A 12,812-nucleotide genomic window follows, 5' to 3' on the forward strand; every position below is an offset into this window, starting at 1 on the left:
ACTACTCTGGCAAATAATCTCCCTGAATCACACTCTGTTACTCAAAGGTGACACTTAGCAGATACAACAAATTATCAATCAAGACGAAGTAACCAAAGTTTATTTTCATGCAAACTTCCTTAGTAGGGAGACAACCATCTTTCAAAAATGCCTGGTTACTAGCTTTCATGACAATTATTATTAGTATTGTTAATTAATTTACTTATTTAAAAAAATTTTTGACTGTACCACATGGCATGCAGGATCTTACTTCCCTGACCAGGGATCAAACTCATGCCCCCTGCAGTGGAAGCCCAGAGTCTTAACCACTAGACCACCAGGGAAGTCCCCATAACAATTATTATCATTCCTTTGTTGAACTAAAAAGAACCTGCCCACCATAACCCAGCAATGTGTTGCTACTGTTATCTTAAAAACTGGTAGAAAAGGTGGGTTGAACTTCCTATCACTGGAAATACATTTTATTAGCATTTCTCAGCCTTCTGGCTAAGACCAAGTGTGGAAATACATTTTATGATTTATCAAGAAGTGAAATTTCTTCCTAAGGGGATTTTTTCTGTCTAGAAGAAACACTAAGAATATTATGATTATAAGCATCTCTTTCTGCCATCCATTCTAAGCACTTGTATTTGACTTATCTATGCATTGTGTTAATGTGTGCTGTAAAAATTCATAGCAACTATGCACTTCCTTAGGGCAGCAAGTTAAGATAGAAGTGACTCTATCTAGGATATGTATGTGGGGGGGGCACGCATATTGAGAGGTTGGGAGATAGATTGTAACCTGTGAAAGAGGGTTAAGAGTAAACTTCACTGGAGGATTCTGTTTATGCCTGCTTTCAAAGGGTTGATGAACATTTTGGGTCTCTGAAAGAAAGAGATTAGGACTTTTTTAAATTGCTCTTAACTAGTGTTGGAACAAAGTTCCAACTACTATGAGTCAAAGTGCAAATACTTAGATATGGAAGAGTTGGCCTAAATCCACTTAGCCCTGATAATATTAAAGGTCAACTGTCTTTCACTTAATAAAAACTGATAACGTGTATAAATAGCACATACCGTAGCCCTAAGAGAAAAATGGAAATGAAGCAGCATTGGCCAGTGTTGCTGTTATATGAACAAGTTACTTACGCGAAGGGCAGATTAAGTGATAAAAAATAATTGTCTGAAAACAAAGCTCTTTGCCATTAATATGCAGTATACATTTGGAGATGGTCTCTGATGGTTGGCGGCACTAAAATCACAGGCTTTCTTCTTTGAGCCAATTAACTTATTTAGCCAGGTATGGCTCCCTTGATCTTTGTCAATTTAGAAATAGGGCACTGGTGACCACAGTGTGAATGACAAGGGAAATTAGCTATAGTCCCTAGAAAAAGAAATAATTTAAATACCATGTAGTAGATATGTAGAATGACTATATCAGCTTTCATATGTCAGCGATGATGATACCTACGGGAAAAATGTGAAGGTGGCAAGGGGAGTAATCATCACAGGTAATTTGTCTTCCTTCCATATTGTGAAATATCGTTAGTGAAACCTACCCACAATGATCACATTTACACACTATAAACATTTTGGAAATATGACTTCAAACTCAGCAGAATAACGTGCAAATGATTCAACAGGGAATTCAGATGTGGGTAAAAAAAGCTTTACGTCTTTTTAAAACCCCTTAAATCACATATTGCTGATTAAACCACAAAAGAAAATCACGTTCAGAGTCCTTTTTTATATATTCTCAGCTAAGATTCAGTTCACTTCACTATGTTTCCTTTACGAGGGAACTAAGGCAGTTCATTCAATGACACCGAGACACTTGTTTTGGCAATCCAGGATAGGTTAATGTCAGCAAAGATAGGAAGTGTGTGGAAATCATCTCCAGCGTGTTATAGCTCCATGGTATGCACAATAAAAAGAAATGAGAGTGGTGACTGAGGTAGATCAGCGATTCCCAAACTTGGCTAATTATGAATCTCATCGAAAGCATTTGCTAGAAATACAGAGATAAGCCCTTTCACTGGAGAGTTTGGGCTAGGTGAATCTTACTTATGCTTGAGCAAATCTTGTAAATGATGTATAGTTACTAAAGAAAAAATTAAACAAGTTACAGGATAAAGCCTCTTGGCTACTGTTTCTTGTTCTAAAAGGCTAAGATTAGAAGACTGCATTTAACTTTGGATAATGGATTACTAAGGGAATTATTATAGTAGTATAAGTCACAGAACTCCAAAGAATGTAGTACAAAATGTCATAAAAGATATATTGCAAGGCAATCATAAGAACTGATCAATAAACCTTGGGGAAAAGTCCAGACATCCAGCTATTTCATTAGAGACGTAACAAAACTTACTGATATAGTTGTTCCACTTGATGGAAACTTCCCTAGAGCCTACATATAAAGCTAATAAACTGCATGACTGTGGCAGATGTGAAACAAAATTGTCAAAGCACGATCAGGTACTGTCTTGTCCACTTGTGTTAATTTACATCTATTGATCAGTCGTGATTGATCCCCAATGGTATTATAAGTGAAAGAATAATCATCCTTCTTAATTAAGCAAACAAAAAGAGTAATTTATTATATAATACCAAAGCAATATATTTTCACAGTAAACACAACACAGAAAGTGAAGAGTTATAGGCACATGGTGAAATTAATCAGTGGATCAATCAACGATACTTATTAGGGCCTGCTGTGGTCCAGGCACTTGTATTATATGGCAAGGGTACAAAGACAAACAAGACTTGGTCCCAGACCTCAAGTATCAGTTACTTAGGAGGGTCTTCTCTTCTCTAGTCTAGAGCGAAGTTGACTTTTATATTGATTGTGGGGAGTAGCATAAAGGAGAGGATGCACAATCCTTTAAGAGAAGTATTTTTTCTCTCTCAACAATATCAATAATCTATTTTCACATAAAGATTTATGTATTTACTGCTTTTAACAAATATTAAGGAATTAAAATTGGTAAAATCGATTTGGTTAATTAAGTGTAACATTTGTGAATGTGAAATTTGATTAGGTAAAGGCTGGTCTTCTTCTATATATATGTACTTATTTAGTAAAATATTATTTCAGGATGAGTCATTTCTATATTCAATAGATCATACATATAACACAATAAATGATGAAACAATTTAAAAAATCATCCTTGACTTTTCAATTTAGTTTTGTAAACAAACACTCAAGTGACTAAAAGTTATAAGGAAACCAGTGACCACTTGGGTGTAAAAATGGTAAACGTGACTTTCTGTTTAGTGTTATTAGATATGCTTCTACTGACGTTGCCTGGATAGCAGTAGAATTTACAAATATTGTGAGGGATTACGTCAGTGGATAAATCCCAGTTTCTCTGTGAGATTGAGGTATAACTTGGTAACAAGCATCATGTAAATTCAGCCTTACAAAGTATCTGAATGCCAGAAATACTTAGAGGAGATTGGCGGAATGTTTAGAAAATATTTTCAAGATCAAATCAATAGTTACTGATTCTGTTCTGTTTAGCTTTTAGGAAACAATAAGAGGATTTTTCTCCCAATGAAGTTTTATATATACAACAAAAGGTGACAATTTGAGCTAAATAACATAGAACATTTTTGTCCATCCTCGTGAAACTTATTTTAGGTAAACATCAGGCAAGCATGAATACACAATACAATAAATTGAACACAGAACTATAGGGACGGAGCATATATTCTCTTTTTTCGTCAATCATAATTCTTCACAATCTTACAATGCCCATGGATCCTCACATGAAAATCAATGATATGTATACAAACAGGTACAGAATTGCAGTAGAAAGCTTTGGCTGCTAGCATGACAGTGAAGGTAACTTTTGATATTTTTTGAACCTATTAATTTACATTTAAGCAAGCATAATACTAATACGTCATACATTTTAATGCACTGTGAACATGCACATTAAAATTAGAATAACATTTTGATACACTTTTCACATGTACATTAAAATTAGAGCAGGAGCAAATGTATACATGTGTGACACCATTGGGCATAAATGTCTAAAAGAAGTACACTCTTCCACCTAGAAACAGATACTTGTTTTACATATATATGTACACCTACAGATGTCTATGTATGTATGTATGTATGTATACATATATCCTGTGAAAATAAGGCCACTTGCCTGTGCTCCCTAATCTTGAATAATGTGGAATTTTAGGGCTTGAGGATCATAATCACATCTAATGATTAAATAAACCATAAAAAGCTGTAGCTGACCTGCCACTGAAAGGTTGAGCCTAATTACTCTTTGAACTTCAGTCTGGAAAGGGCACAATATGCCTGATATCTTAAGAACTCTCCTTTTACTAGACAGGGAAAAATGGAACCTTGGGTATAATTTGTCAAATTTTCAAACTCTTTTCATGATCTTTCTAGTGCAGGTTTTGGCTTTACAGCATTATTATAAATGTGATGATTTCTCGGTGACAGGAAACAATTTAGATGAAAAAAAGAGACTGCTAAAAGAAGCATCAGGATTACTAATGTTAATGAAATGGAAAATATTCTCAGACCCCAGATAATGAATTTGAGTGTTTCACTTTCTAACTGAGTAGAAAAGCTGTCTACCTCTTATTTTCTTCCAATAACATCTGGAGACACCAACAAAAAGGAAAATATATTCTTATAAATCAGAGTACAATAATACTGAACACTCATTATAACTTCTATGTCTGAGAGATATTTACCAGACTTAAACATAGCAGTTGATTTACCACTTAAAGTACATGTTTTAATACAACCTGTTATTCTTAAAGGTGATGTGGCTGAATCTTTAGAAAAAAGCATCAGTAATAAACATATTAAGCAGTAATAGCTTGGAAAGCAAAACAAAACAAAAAACCAGGAAGAATAAATGTCAACATAGAAAACACAATGTTCACTGGTAAAGTGATATCGTTACTAACTACAAAATTCCACAACGTAACAAGTAAGCTTCACAAAAGCATATAAAAGTTTAAGATGCCACTTTCCAAAGGCCAAGCTGATGATCCTTTAAGTATGTTATGACAGCATTATTTTAAATACACGTATGGTTTTAAGACATTCCTTCACATGTCTGCGCGAACAAAAGAAGCAAATACTCCATCTTCCTGGGCCAAGAGGCTTTCTGGAGTGTCATATTCTAAAATATTTCCTCGCTTCATCACAATAACTAGGTCTGCCGTCAGAATAGTGTGAACCCGATGCTGTGAGTGAAAAAAGAATAAATGTATTCGTTATAAATTTCAGGACACCAGCCAAAGCAAGGGAAAATGCATATTTCACTGATTATTCAAGGACATTTCTTTATCTTGGGAAGCCAGGAGGTGCAAGAAGCGCAGCCCCTCTTTTTCTTTCTTATTTAAAGTATGATTGATTTACATACTTTTAAACACCAGCCAGTATGGTCTTATATAGGCTGTATTAAATTGGGTGTAGCTAATACAGTAGTTTCATCATTTTCATGGAAACGTGAGTAGGCTAACAAGTGTTTGTTAAGTAATTAAATAAGAAGAGTCATCGTGAACCAGTTGGGTTATAGTTTAATCTACACTAAAATTATCTCTTGAGTAGAATCAATAATTCCGTGGGCTGACACACAATTTGAAGAACTCTGGAAGGTGGTTCAATTCTAGTAAGACCATGAGGGGAAGTCCATTCTGGCATGCAGTGTTAAAATGAATTATCCAGGACTTTAGGTAGGCATGCTGTCTCTCTGCCTTTAGAGATCACTGCCACTCATTCATTCTCTCTTCCCACATGGTACCATCTGGAGAGAAGCTTTGGTGTTAGTAATTCATCATTATAAAAGCTACCACCTACTGAGCATATATCATACATTAGGCACTCCACACAAATACTTGTTAATCATCAGAACATTCCTCGAATGTGGGTGTTATCTCTCTCCACTTTATAGGCGAGAACGCTGGGGTTCATAGAGGTAAAGCAAAAGCGTATCACACAGATAATAAGTAGCGGAACCAGCAACCACACCAGACTTATTAACTTCAAAGTGTGAGCTATCTCCACCATTTTGTTGGGAGGATCTGGTTACTTAGAGGATTGTTCACCTGTCATTCTTAGCATCATGGTTAAGAATGCAGGCTCTGGGGCTTCCCTGGTGGCGCAGTGGTTGAGAGTCCGCCTGCCGATGCAGGGGACACGGGTTCGTGCCCCGGTCCGGGAAGATCCCACATGCTGCGGAGCGGTTGGGCCCGTGAGCCATGGCCGCTGAGCCTGCGCGTCCGGAGCCTGTGCTCCGCAACGGGAGAAGCCACAACAGCGAGAGGCCCACGTACCGCAAAAAAAAAAAAAAAAAAAAAAAAAAGAATGAAGGCTCTGAAGTTAGAATGGACTCATGTTTTGGTTGTGCAACCTCGAGCAACAAACAACTTTTGTATGCTTCACGTTTCATATCAGTGAAATGGTGGTCGTCATAGTACCTGCCTTGGAGAACGGTGGTGAGGATCAAATGAGATAATCCATGTAGAAAAAAATTCAGGACTTTGTCTGATACATATGAGCAAATAATAAATGTCAGCTGCTATAATTTTTTTATCGTTAGGATTTACAAGGGAAAAGTCTTTGCCGTGGACCTTTTCACTACTCTTGCTAAGATAAGTGCTGTCCCACGGAAATATAATGTGAGTCACAAATGTGAGGCACGTGTAATTTTAAATCTCTTAGGAGCCACATTTTACAAGCACAAATAAGCAGGTGGAATTTATTTTAGTAATGTATTTTACCAATATACCCCAAATGTTATTTCAACATGTAACCAATATAAAAATTATTAATGAGATCTTTTACTTTCTTTTATTAGTATCAAGTCTTTGAAATCCAGGATGTATTTCACACTTACAACACCTCTCAATAGGACCAGCCACATTTCAAGTGCTCGGAGCCACATGTGGCCAGGGCCCATCATATTGGACCTGGACTGAACAGGTCAAAACATCAGTATGAAGATGGGACTGCCGAACCTAGACATATCATTTCTCTAGCTGGTACACAGTCTTCCAAAGCGTCTTCTCCTAACAATCCAAAGTCCAGCCTAACGCCATCCCCAGAAGCAAAGGCTTATCACTTGCCCTGAGCCATGCAGATGGGGTAGTCTCAATGCTCACGCTTTCAGAAAAGCGAGCAATCCTGGCTGGCACTCACAACTAGAGGGGAAAAGCAACATGAATATGGAATGTGATAAAGATGACTGCTTAGAACATTCACCACTATTTTCAACATCCATAGACAAACCTACATCATTCACTAAATACAGGTAATGAATGGTATATATTTAGGAATTATCACACTTTGAAGGATAATGTTTACCTATCTTTGAGAATGGACCAGAGCCACTTGCATCCCCATACATTTAGAAAAAAAATAAACATAATGAGCTATTTAATAGCTGCTATGCATTCCCTTCAAAAAAATTAGTTCTTCAATAACCATATCATAGATACTAAAAAAAAACCTGGCTTCTAAATCCATAAACAGAATATTATAAACATTGCCTTGATATTCTAAAATAATGTTTACTTTTAAAAATATTGAAACACGTGGCCTATAGAAATAAATATATCAAGTGTTTATTCTATTACTCCAAAGTATTTTTCACTTGACGAAGTACGGTATCAATTGTCATAGCAATGATGAAATTTTCAAAATGCTCCAGAGAAATTAATTTCATCAAGAGCGAAGAATAGATCACCTTCCTTAAAAAAATGCCACGCACTATTTTGGGGTCTGAGCGCTGCTTTTTCGAAGCCTGAGAAAGTTATCTTCAAAGTTATTCCACAATTTTCAGCGGCAGTTACCAAAAGTAACAGAACAGCTTTTATCAGGGAAGGAAAAATAGTTACTCTTAACAGAGCTGAGGGTTGTTGTACAAGGGGTCTACCACAAATTGGTGGAGTTCTCCTTCCTATAAGCCTGGTAAAAAGAGTTGATCCCACAGTAATCTGTTCTCCTCTACAGCTTTCTGTGTGTCCAGGGGAGAGAACTCTAGGTGTCCTGGTGGCCACCTCCACACTGGTGGTCTTGAAAGGAAGAATGGGTAAAAGATAGTCAAGTACACAGAAAAGTAACAGTGAATGTAGGAGAACAGAAATCAGGTAAGAGAACATATTTTTTTGATGAAAAAATACAAATTATGCTCAAGTATCTTTCAGGTGTTGACTAAATGGGAGCACCCAACAATACCATGCTTCATGCAGAGTAAAGAAAACTAGTTCTTTGAGTAAACAAAGGTCTGTTTTTCCCCTTTTAATCTGCCTTTTTCAGGGGAGCAGGAAGGTCTTCCTCCCCATCTCTTCAGTGAGAAAATTCTGGGAAATATTATAGAAACATTTTTCAAGTTAGCCAATTCTCTCACCCATTATGTCATTCACACTTTAGTGTGAATGAGTTAATCAAGCGACTCCAGGGCAGAAAGAATCACAGAGTTCACTGGGAAAGTGAGAGAAAGTGGATTTCTTTTTACTTAGGCCCAGTTTACAGAAGGTGGGCCCTGATGGGGAATCATTTCCAGCCACCCTGAAAAAGCTGCACTTCAAAGGGTACCCTTTCTCCCATGCATCATTCACAAAACTGGAAGCGCAAGCAAGCACTCCATACATAACTCCTATGACTCAACTGTTAAACTTAAGTAATTATTAAGTTAAACGATGCATTCTTCAGGACAGGTAAGGAGCATCACGTGTACGGTACTTTAAGGACGCTTACAGAACATCCTCAAGGAAGAGCGAAAGTGTTCCTTCAGATAGAGGTAAATCTGGGTCCAGGTTTCCCGACTCTCTCTCTCGTGCACGTGTACATTTGAAAACATTCAAGTGCCTCATTTGTATTGAGCACGGTGGCACCCCGGTTGAACTGATTTGTATAATAATACCCTGTAGTTGGTTCCCTCAACACCTCCCTCCCCTCTAATCTCTGCCTTCGCTGGGCCTTACTGGGGGGAGGTTGCTAAGATAACTACCAGAGAATGGACTACTTGGCAGAGTAGCTCAGGATGTCTACTTGTTGGTCATCACCAAAGTGGTAAAGAGGCCATTCTTGACAGCGAGCAAGTTGGGAACAGTATCACACTCCACTAATATACCCTCAGATAAGACTAAAACAATGCCTGCATCCAAGATTGAAGAGACACGGTGCTGGAGAGAAAAGAAAAAGGGAAAGAAGAGAAAAGAATCAGCAAGAGGGAAAAATGTCTTAAGCAGTTCATTTAAAAAGTAGTTCTGTTAAATGTAAGCCTAAATGTCAATAAGAATCCATCCATCTGCAAAGAGGAAGAGACAAAACCATGGCCTCTTTGAAGTAAGCTATAATGGGCATTACAAAGATTTAAGCATTTTTTTCAATTTGATTATCTTCTCTTGAGGACGAAGGCCCTGGCAAGGCAGAACAGCTGTCTCATTGTCTCTTTGCAAACAGCTAAGTAAATAGGAACATAGAAGTTAAGTGCAAATAGTAGCAGACTAGGGAGTCAAACCAATGAATTTTGCTTCTGAAACTGATCATCAGACAATTCGATTATTAAAAGAAAGAATAATCCCATATGAACTGCCATCTGTATCTGGTGAAAAAGTACAGGCCACGACCTGCTGGAATCCCGAGACTGAGAATGTTCTTTCATTGTAACCTAGCAGAGGAAGGTAGGGCAGACGGCTTGGAAAAAAACAGTGTAAAGGCTTTCAAACCATAGCTGTTCTTTTTTTGTTGTTGTTTCTTTTTTTTGTACAGATACAGAAATATTAGCAGAGAAATACATGATTCAGCATATTTTAATTGCTCAAAAATAAAGAATATTGAATCTTGGAAGAAAAACCAAAGAGCAGTAAATCAACTCTGTCGCCCATACTTACAGCTATTGTAACAACGGTGCGGTCTGCAAAAGCTGTCATTACCACTTTCTGCAAAATGTTTTCCTGCCAAAAAATAAATAGAGTCTGAATTTTCTCTGGACTACTTTCTCTTGCCATAATATTGATATTGCGTCCCTAAGAACAAGGCTTCAACATGCCCAATCTCTTCCGAGAACTCTCACTGCTAAGTCTTCTGCAGAAGGCCTAACAGGGAGCAGTGCCCAGCAGCAAGCTCTGGCTGGCTTCTGCAGTGTCTTCAAAATGCAAATAAAACTCAGCTTATCAACTAGGAATGACTGATAGATTTATTGCCAGGAAACTGAATGAGGAAAATGAAACCAAATGGGTGTGGAAATGCTCACTTGAGTTATGCCATAAAAAGGATGTATTCAAAACTAATAAAACCCTAAAATAGTGTTAAGTTTTGTGTCAGAAAAGGAAAAAATAAAGTACATGCTAAAAATTTGGATTTTGACCCATAAAAGTACATTCCAGGCAGGAACTATTTTTATTCCCACCACAAACCATTGTTATCATTATATTTTAAAAGATATCCTGGGTAAGAATTCTACCTCTATCCTAGAAAAAAAGCTCGATTATCTAAGTCTTAAAGTGAGGGAGCTATTTCTTCCAATTACATGGTTTATTACCAATTAATTCATTGTTATTCTCCCTCTTTCTCTCTCTCTCATCTTTACTGAGGCAGTACTATCCTTACAATAAGCCACAATATTGTAAGAACTTAGTAATTAATACTAATTTTGATGTAGTTATGTTTACTTAGTGAAATGGCTTCATTAGAAACTACTTCATTGCTTTAAATTATCTTAACTCGGAGAAGGATATATAAACTTTGAATAGGTACTTTAACTGATTAGTCTTACTTAATACAAGTAAATGATGTCAAATTAGCACCTCCATATATATGGCTCTTAATAATCTTGAAGCTGTTTCACCTTTTTGGGTAGTTTTATTCAATCTAAAGTGTACAGTAAGAAAAGAAATAAGATTTTTATTTTTGTCCTTTCTGATACCAAACTTTTAATATCAAGTTAACTTTTATAAGAACAACATTAATTGATAGCAGTTCAATGTGATATTTTCCCCACTCAATCACAGCCTTCCAGACAGATCCTTCTTGGACATATTTGACACTTTTTTAAAATTTAATTTTTCTTTTATATTGGAGTATAGTTGATTTATAATGTTGTGTTAGTTTCAGGTGTACAGCTAAGTGATTCAGTTATACATATACATATATCCATTCTTTTTCAGATTCTTTTCCCATATACGTTATTACAGAATATTGAATAGAGTTTCCTGTGCTCTACAGTAGGTCCTTGTTGATTATCTATTTTATATACAGTAGTGTGTATATGTTAATCCCAAACTCCTAATTTATCCCTCCCCCTATTTGACACTTTTAAATGATTTCTTTCAAAAGGCAAAGTTTCTGCCTCGTTACCATGAATACATTGAGAAGGCCATTATTAATTCTAGCCAACATTAATTATAATGACTCCATCTTCAAATTGCATTAGAAAATGATTGGTTTCGATTATCAATAGATTCTATTAAATAGAGATTTGCACACTTCATCTTAGAACTTCCATGACACAACACTTGAATACTTGAATACAGAACAGTACTCGCATCAACTGAGCCCTGGAATTTTACTGTTTTGAGGATTTATCAAAAAGTGATGGTACTGAAAAAAATAGATCTATGTGTATGTATAACTGAGTCACTTTAATGTACACTTGAAACTAACACACACTGTAAATCAACTATTATTCAATTAAAAAGAGGTAGAATGGAGAAAAATAAAGTAAAATAAAATAAAACTAGAAAAAAAGTGATGACAAATTTATATGATGTTTATTGGCAATAGGAGGTCCTTTAAAAGAAGAGTCAAGTCTCCTTTACTGAAATTCTGTTGTGCTGTATCATTGGTTGATCAAGGAGGTGGCTGAGAAGATACTCAAAACAATAGTACTGAGCATTCAGAATCCAATCAGGAAAAATAAATTGTAATTTTCACATGCATTTCTTCATCTCATCAATTTAAAGAAGCTTAGATAATGCACTCACTGTGGCCATGTCGATGGAAGCTGTCGCTTCGTCCATGATGAGAATACTGCTCTTGCGGACAAAGGCCCTGGCAAGGCAGAACAGCTGTCTCTGTCCAACGCTAAAATTCTCCCCACCTTCAGTGACAACTGCATCTAAGTCAAAAAAAGAAGCAAGGACTTCATTAAAGAAATGATACGAACGTTTTCCTTGGGCAAAGTAGTGGAAAACACATTATGTCCTACAAGAACATGCTGCATATCACTTTGTACTGATGCAAGGATTTCACATTGGAAAAGCAAAGAGGAACTTTAACTGGGGAAAATTAAGATGATCCTGGGTCACCCTGTGTTTGAAAACAGGTGGTAAATTCCCTCCTTATAGTAGGATATAAAATACTGTTAAACATTTTAAAGACTGGAAGACCTTGGAGATTATTTAATTATTTAATATAATTATCCAAGGCCCAGGGAGATGATGTGGCTTGCCCAAGATCACCTAGTTAACTGGTAGTAGAGCTTGATAAGAAACAGAATATTCTCAACTCCAATACCTGTTCTCCTTCCATTATATCATCCCCCTGGCCTTTAAGCTCCTAGTGGGTAAGGACTGGGTTTGTTTTTGTTTATCAATGTAACCCCAGTACTTACCACTTGGTATCTGACATAGTAGCTGAATGAAACTTTATTGCATGGATAAATGAGTTATGTCCTCATTATACTTTCTTTTTTTTTTTGGTTTCAACCACATTTTATAAAGTACTACTGTGAGTTTAGCTTAAGTTCTATTTCCAAAATAATCTATATTATTAGGATTCAAACACCTTTTAGTAGGGCTCTGAGAGGAAATTTCTATTGATTATTGCCTCACTGCATCAAA

General features: G+C 36.4%; 1 protein-coding gene across 3 annotated transcripts in view; it reads right to left on the minus strand.

Moving 5' to 3' along the window:
- Nucleotides 1–2,552: 2,552 nt before the first annotated feature.
- The window catches only part of ABCC9 (ATP binding cassette subfamily C member 9), a 154,058-nt gene continuing 143,798 nt past the window's right edge, over nucleotides 2,553–12,812 (minus strand). For all 3 annotated transcript variants that reach the window (XM_060024418.1, XM_060024419.1, XM_060024417.1), the window contains 3 exons: nucleotides 11,955–12,088; nucleotides 9,864–9,926; nucleotides 2,553–5,207 (listed from right to left, as the gene is read on the minus strand). In XM_060024418.1, the coding sequence (XP_059880401.1) occupies nucleotides 5,070–5,207; nucleotides 9,864–9,926; nucleotides 11,955–12,088 (335 nt within the window). In that variant the 3' untranslated portion in view covers nucleotides 2,553–5,069. The remainder of the gene's footprint in view (nucleotides 5,208–9,863; nucleotides 9,927–11,954; nucleotides 12,089–12,812) is intronic.

The sequence above is a fragment of the Delphinus delphis genome, chromosome 11, assembly GCF_949987515.2.
Source record: "Delphinus delphis chromosome 11, mDelDel1.2, whole genome shotgun sequence".
NCBI lineage: Eukaryota > Metazoa > Chordata > Mammalia > Artiodactyla > Delphinidae > Delphinus > Delphinus delphis.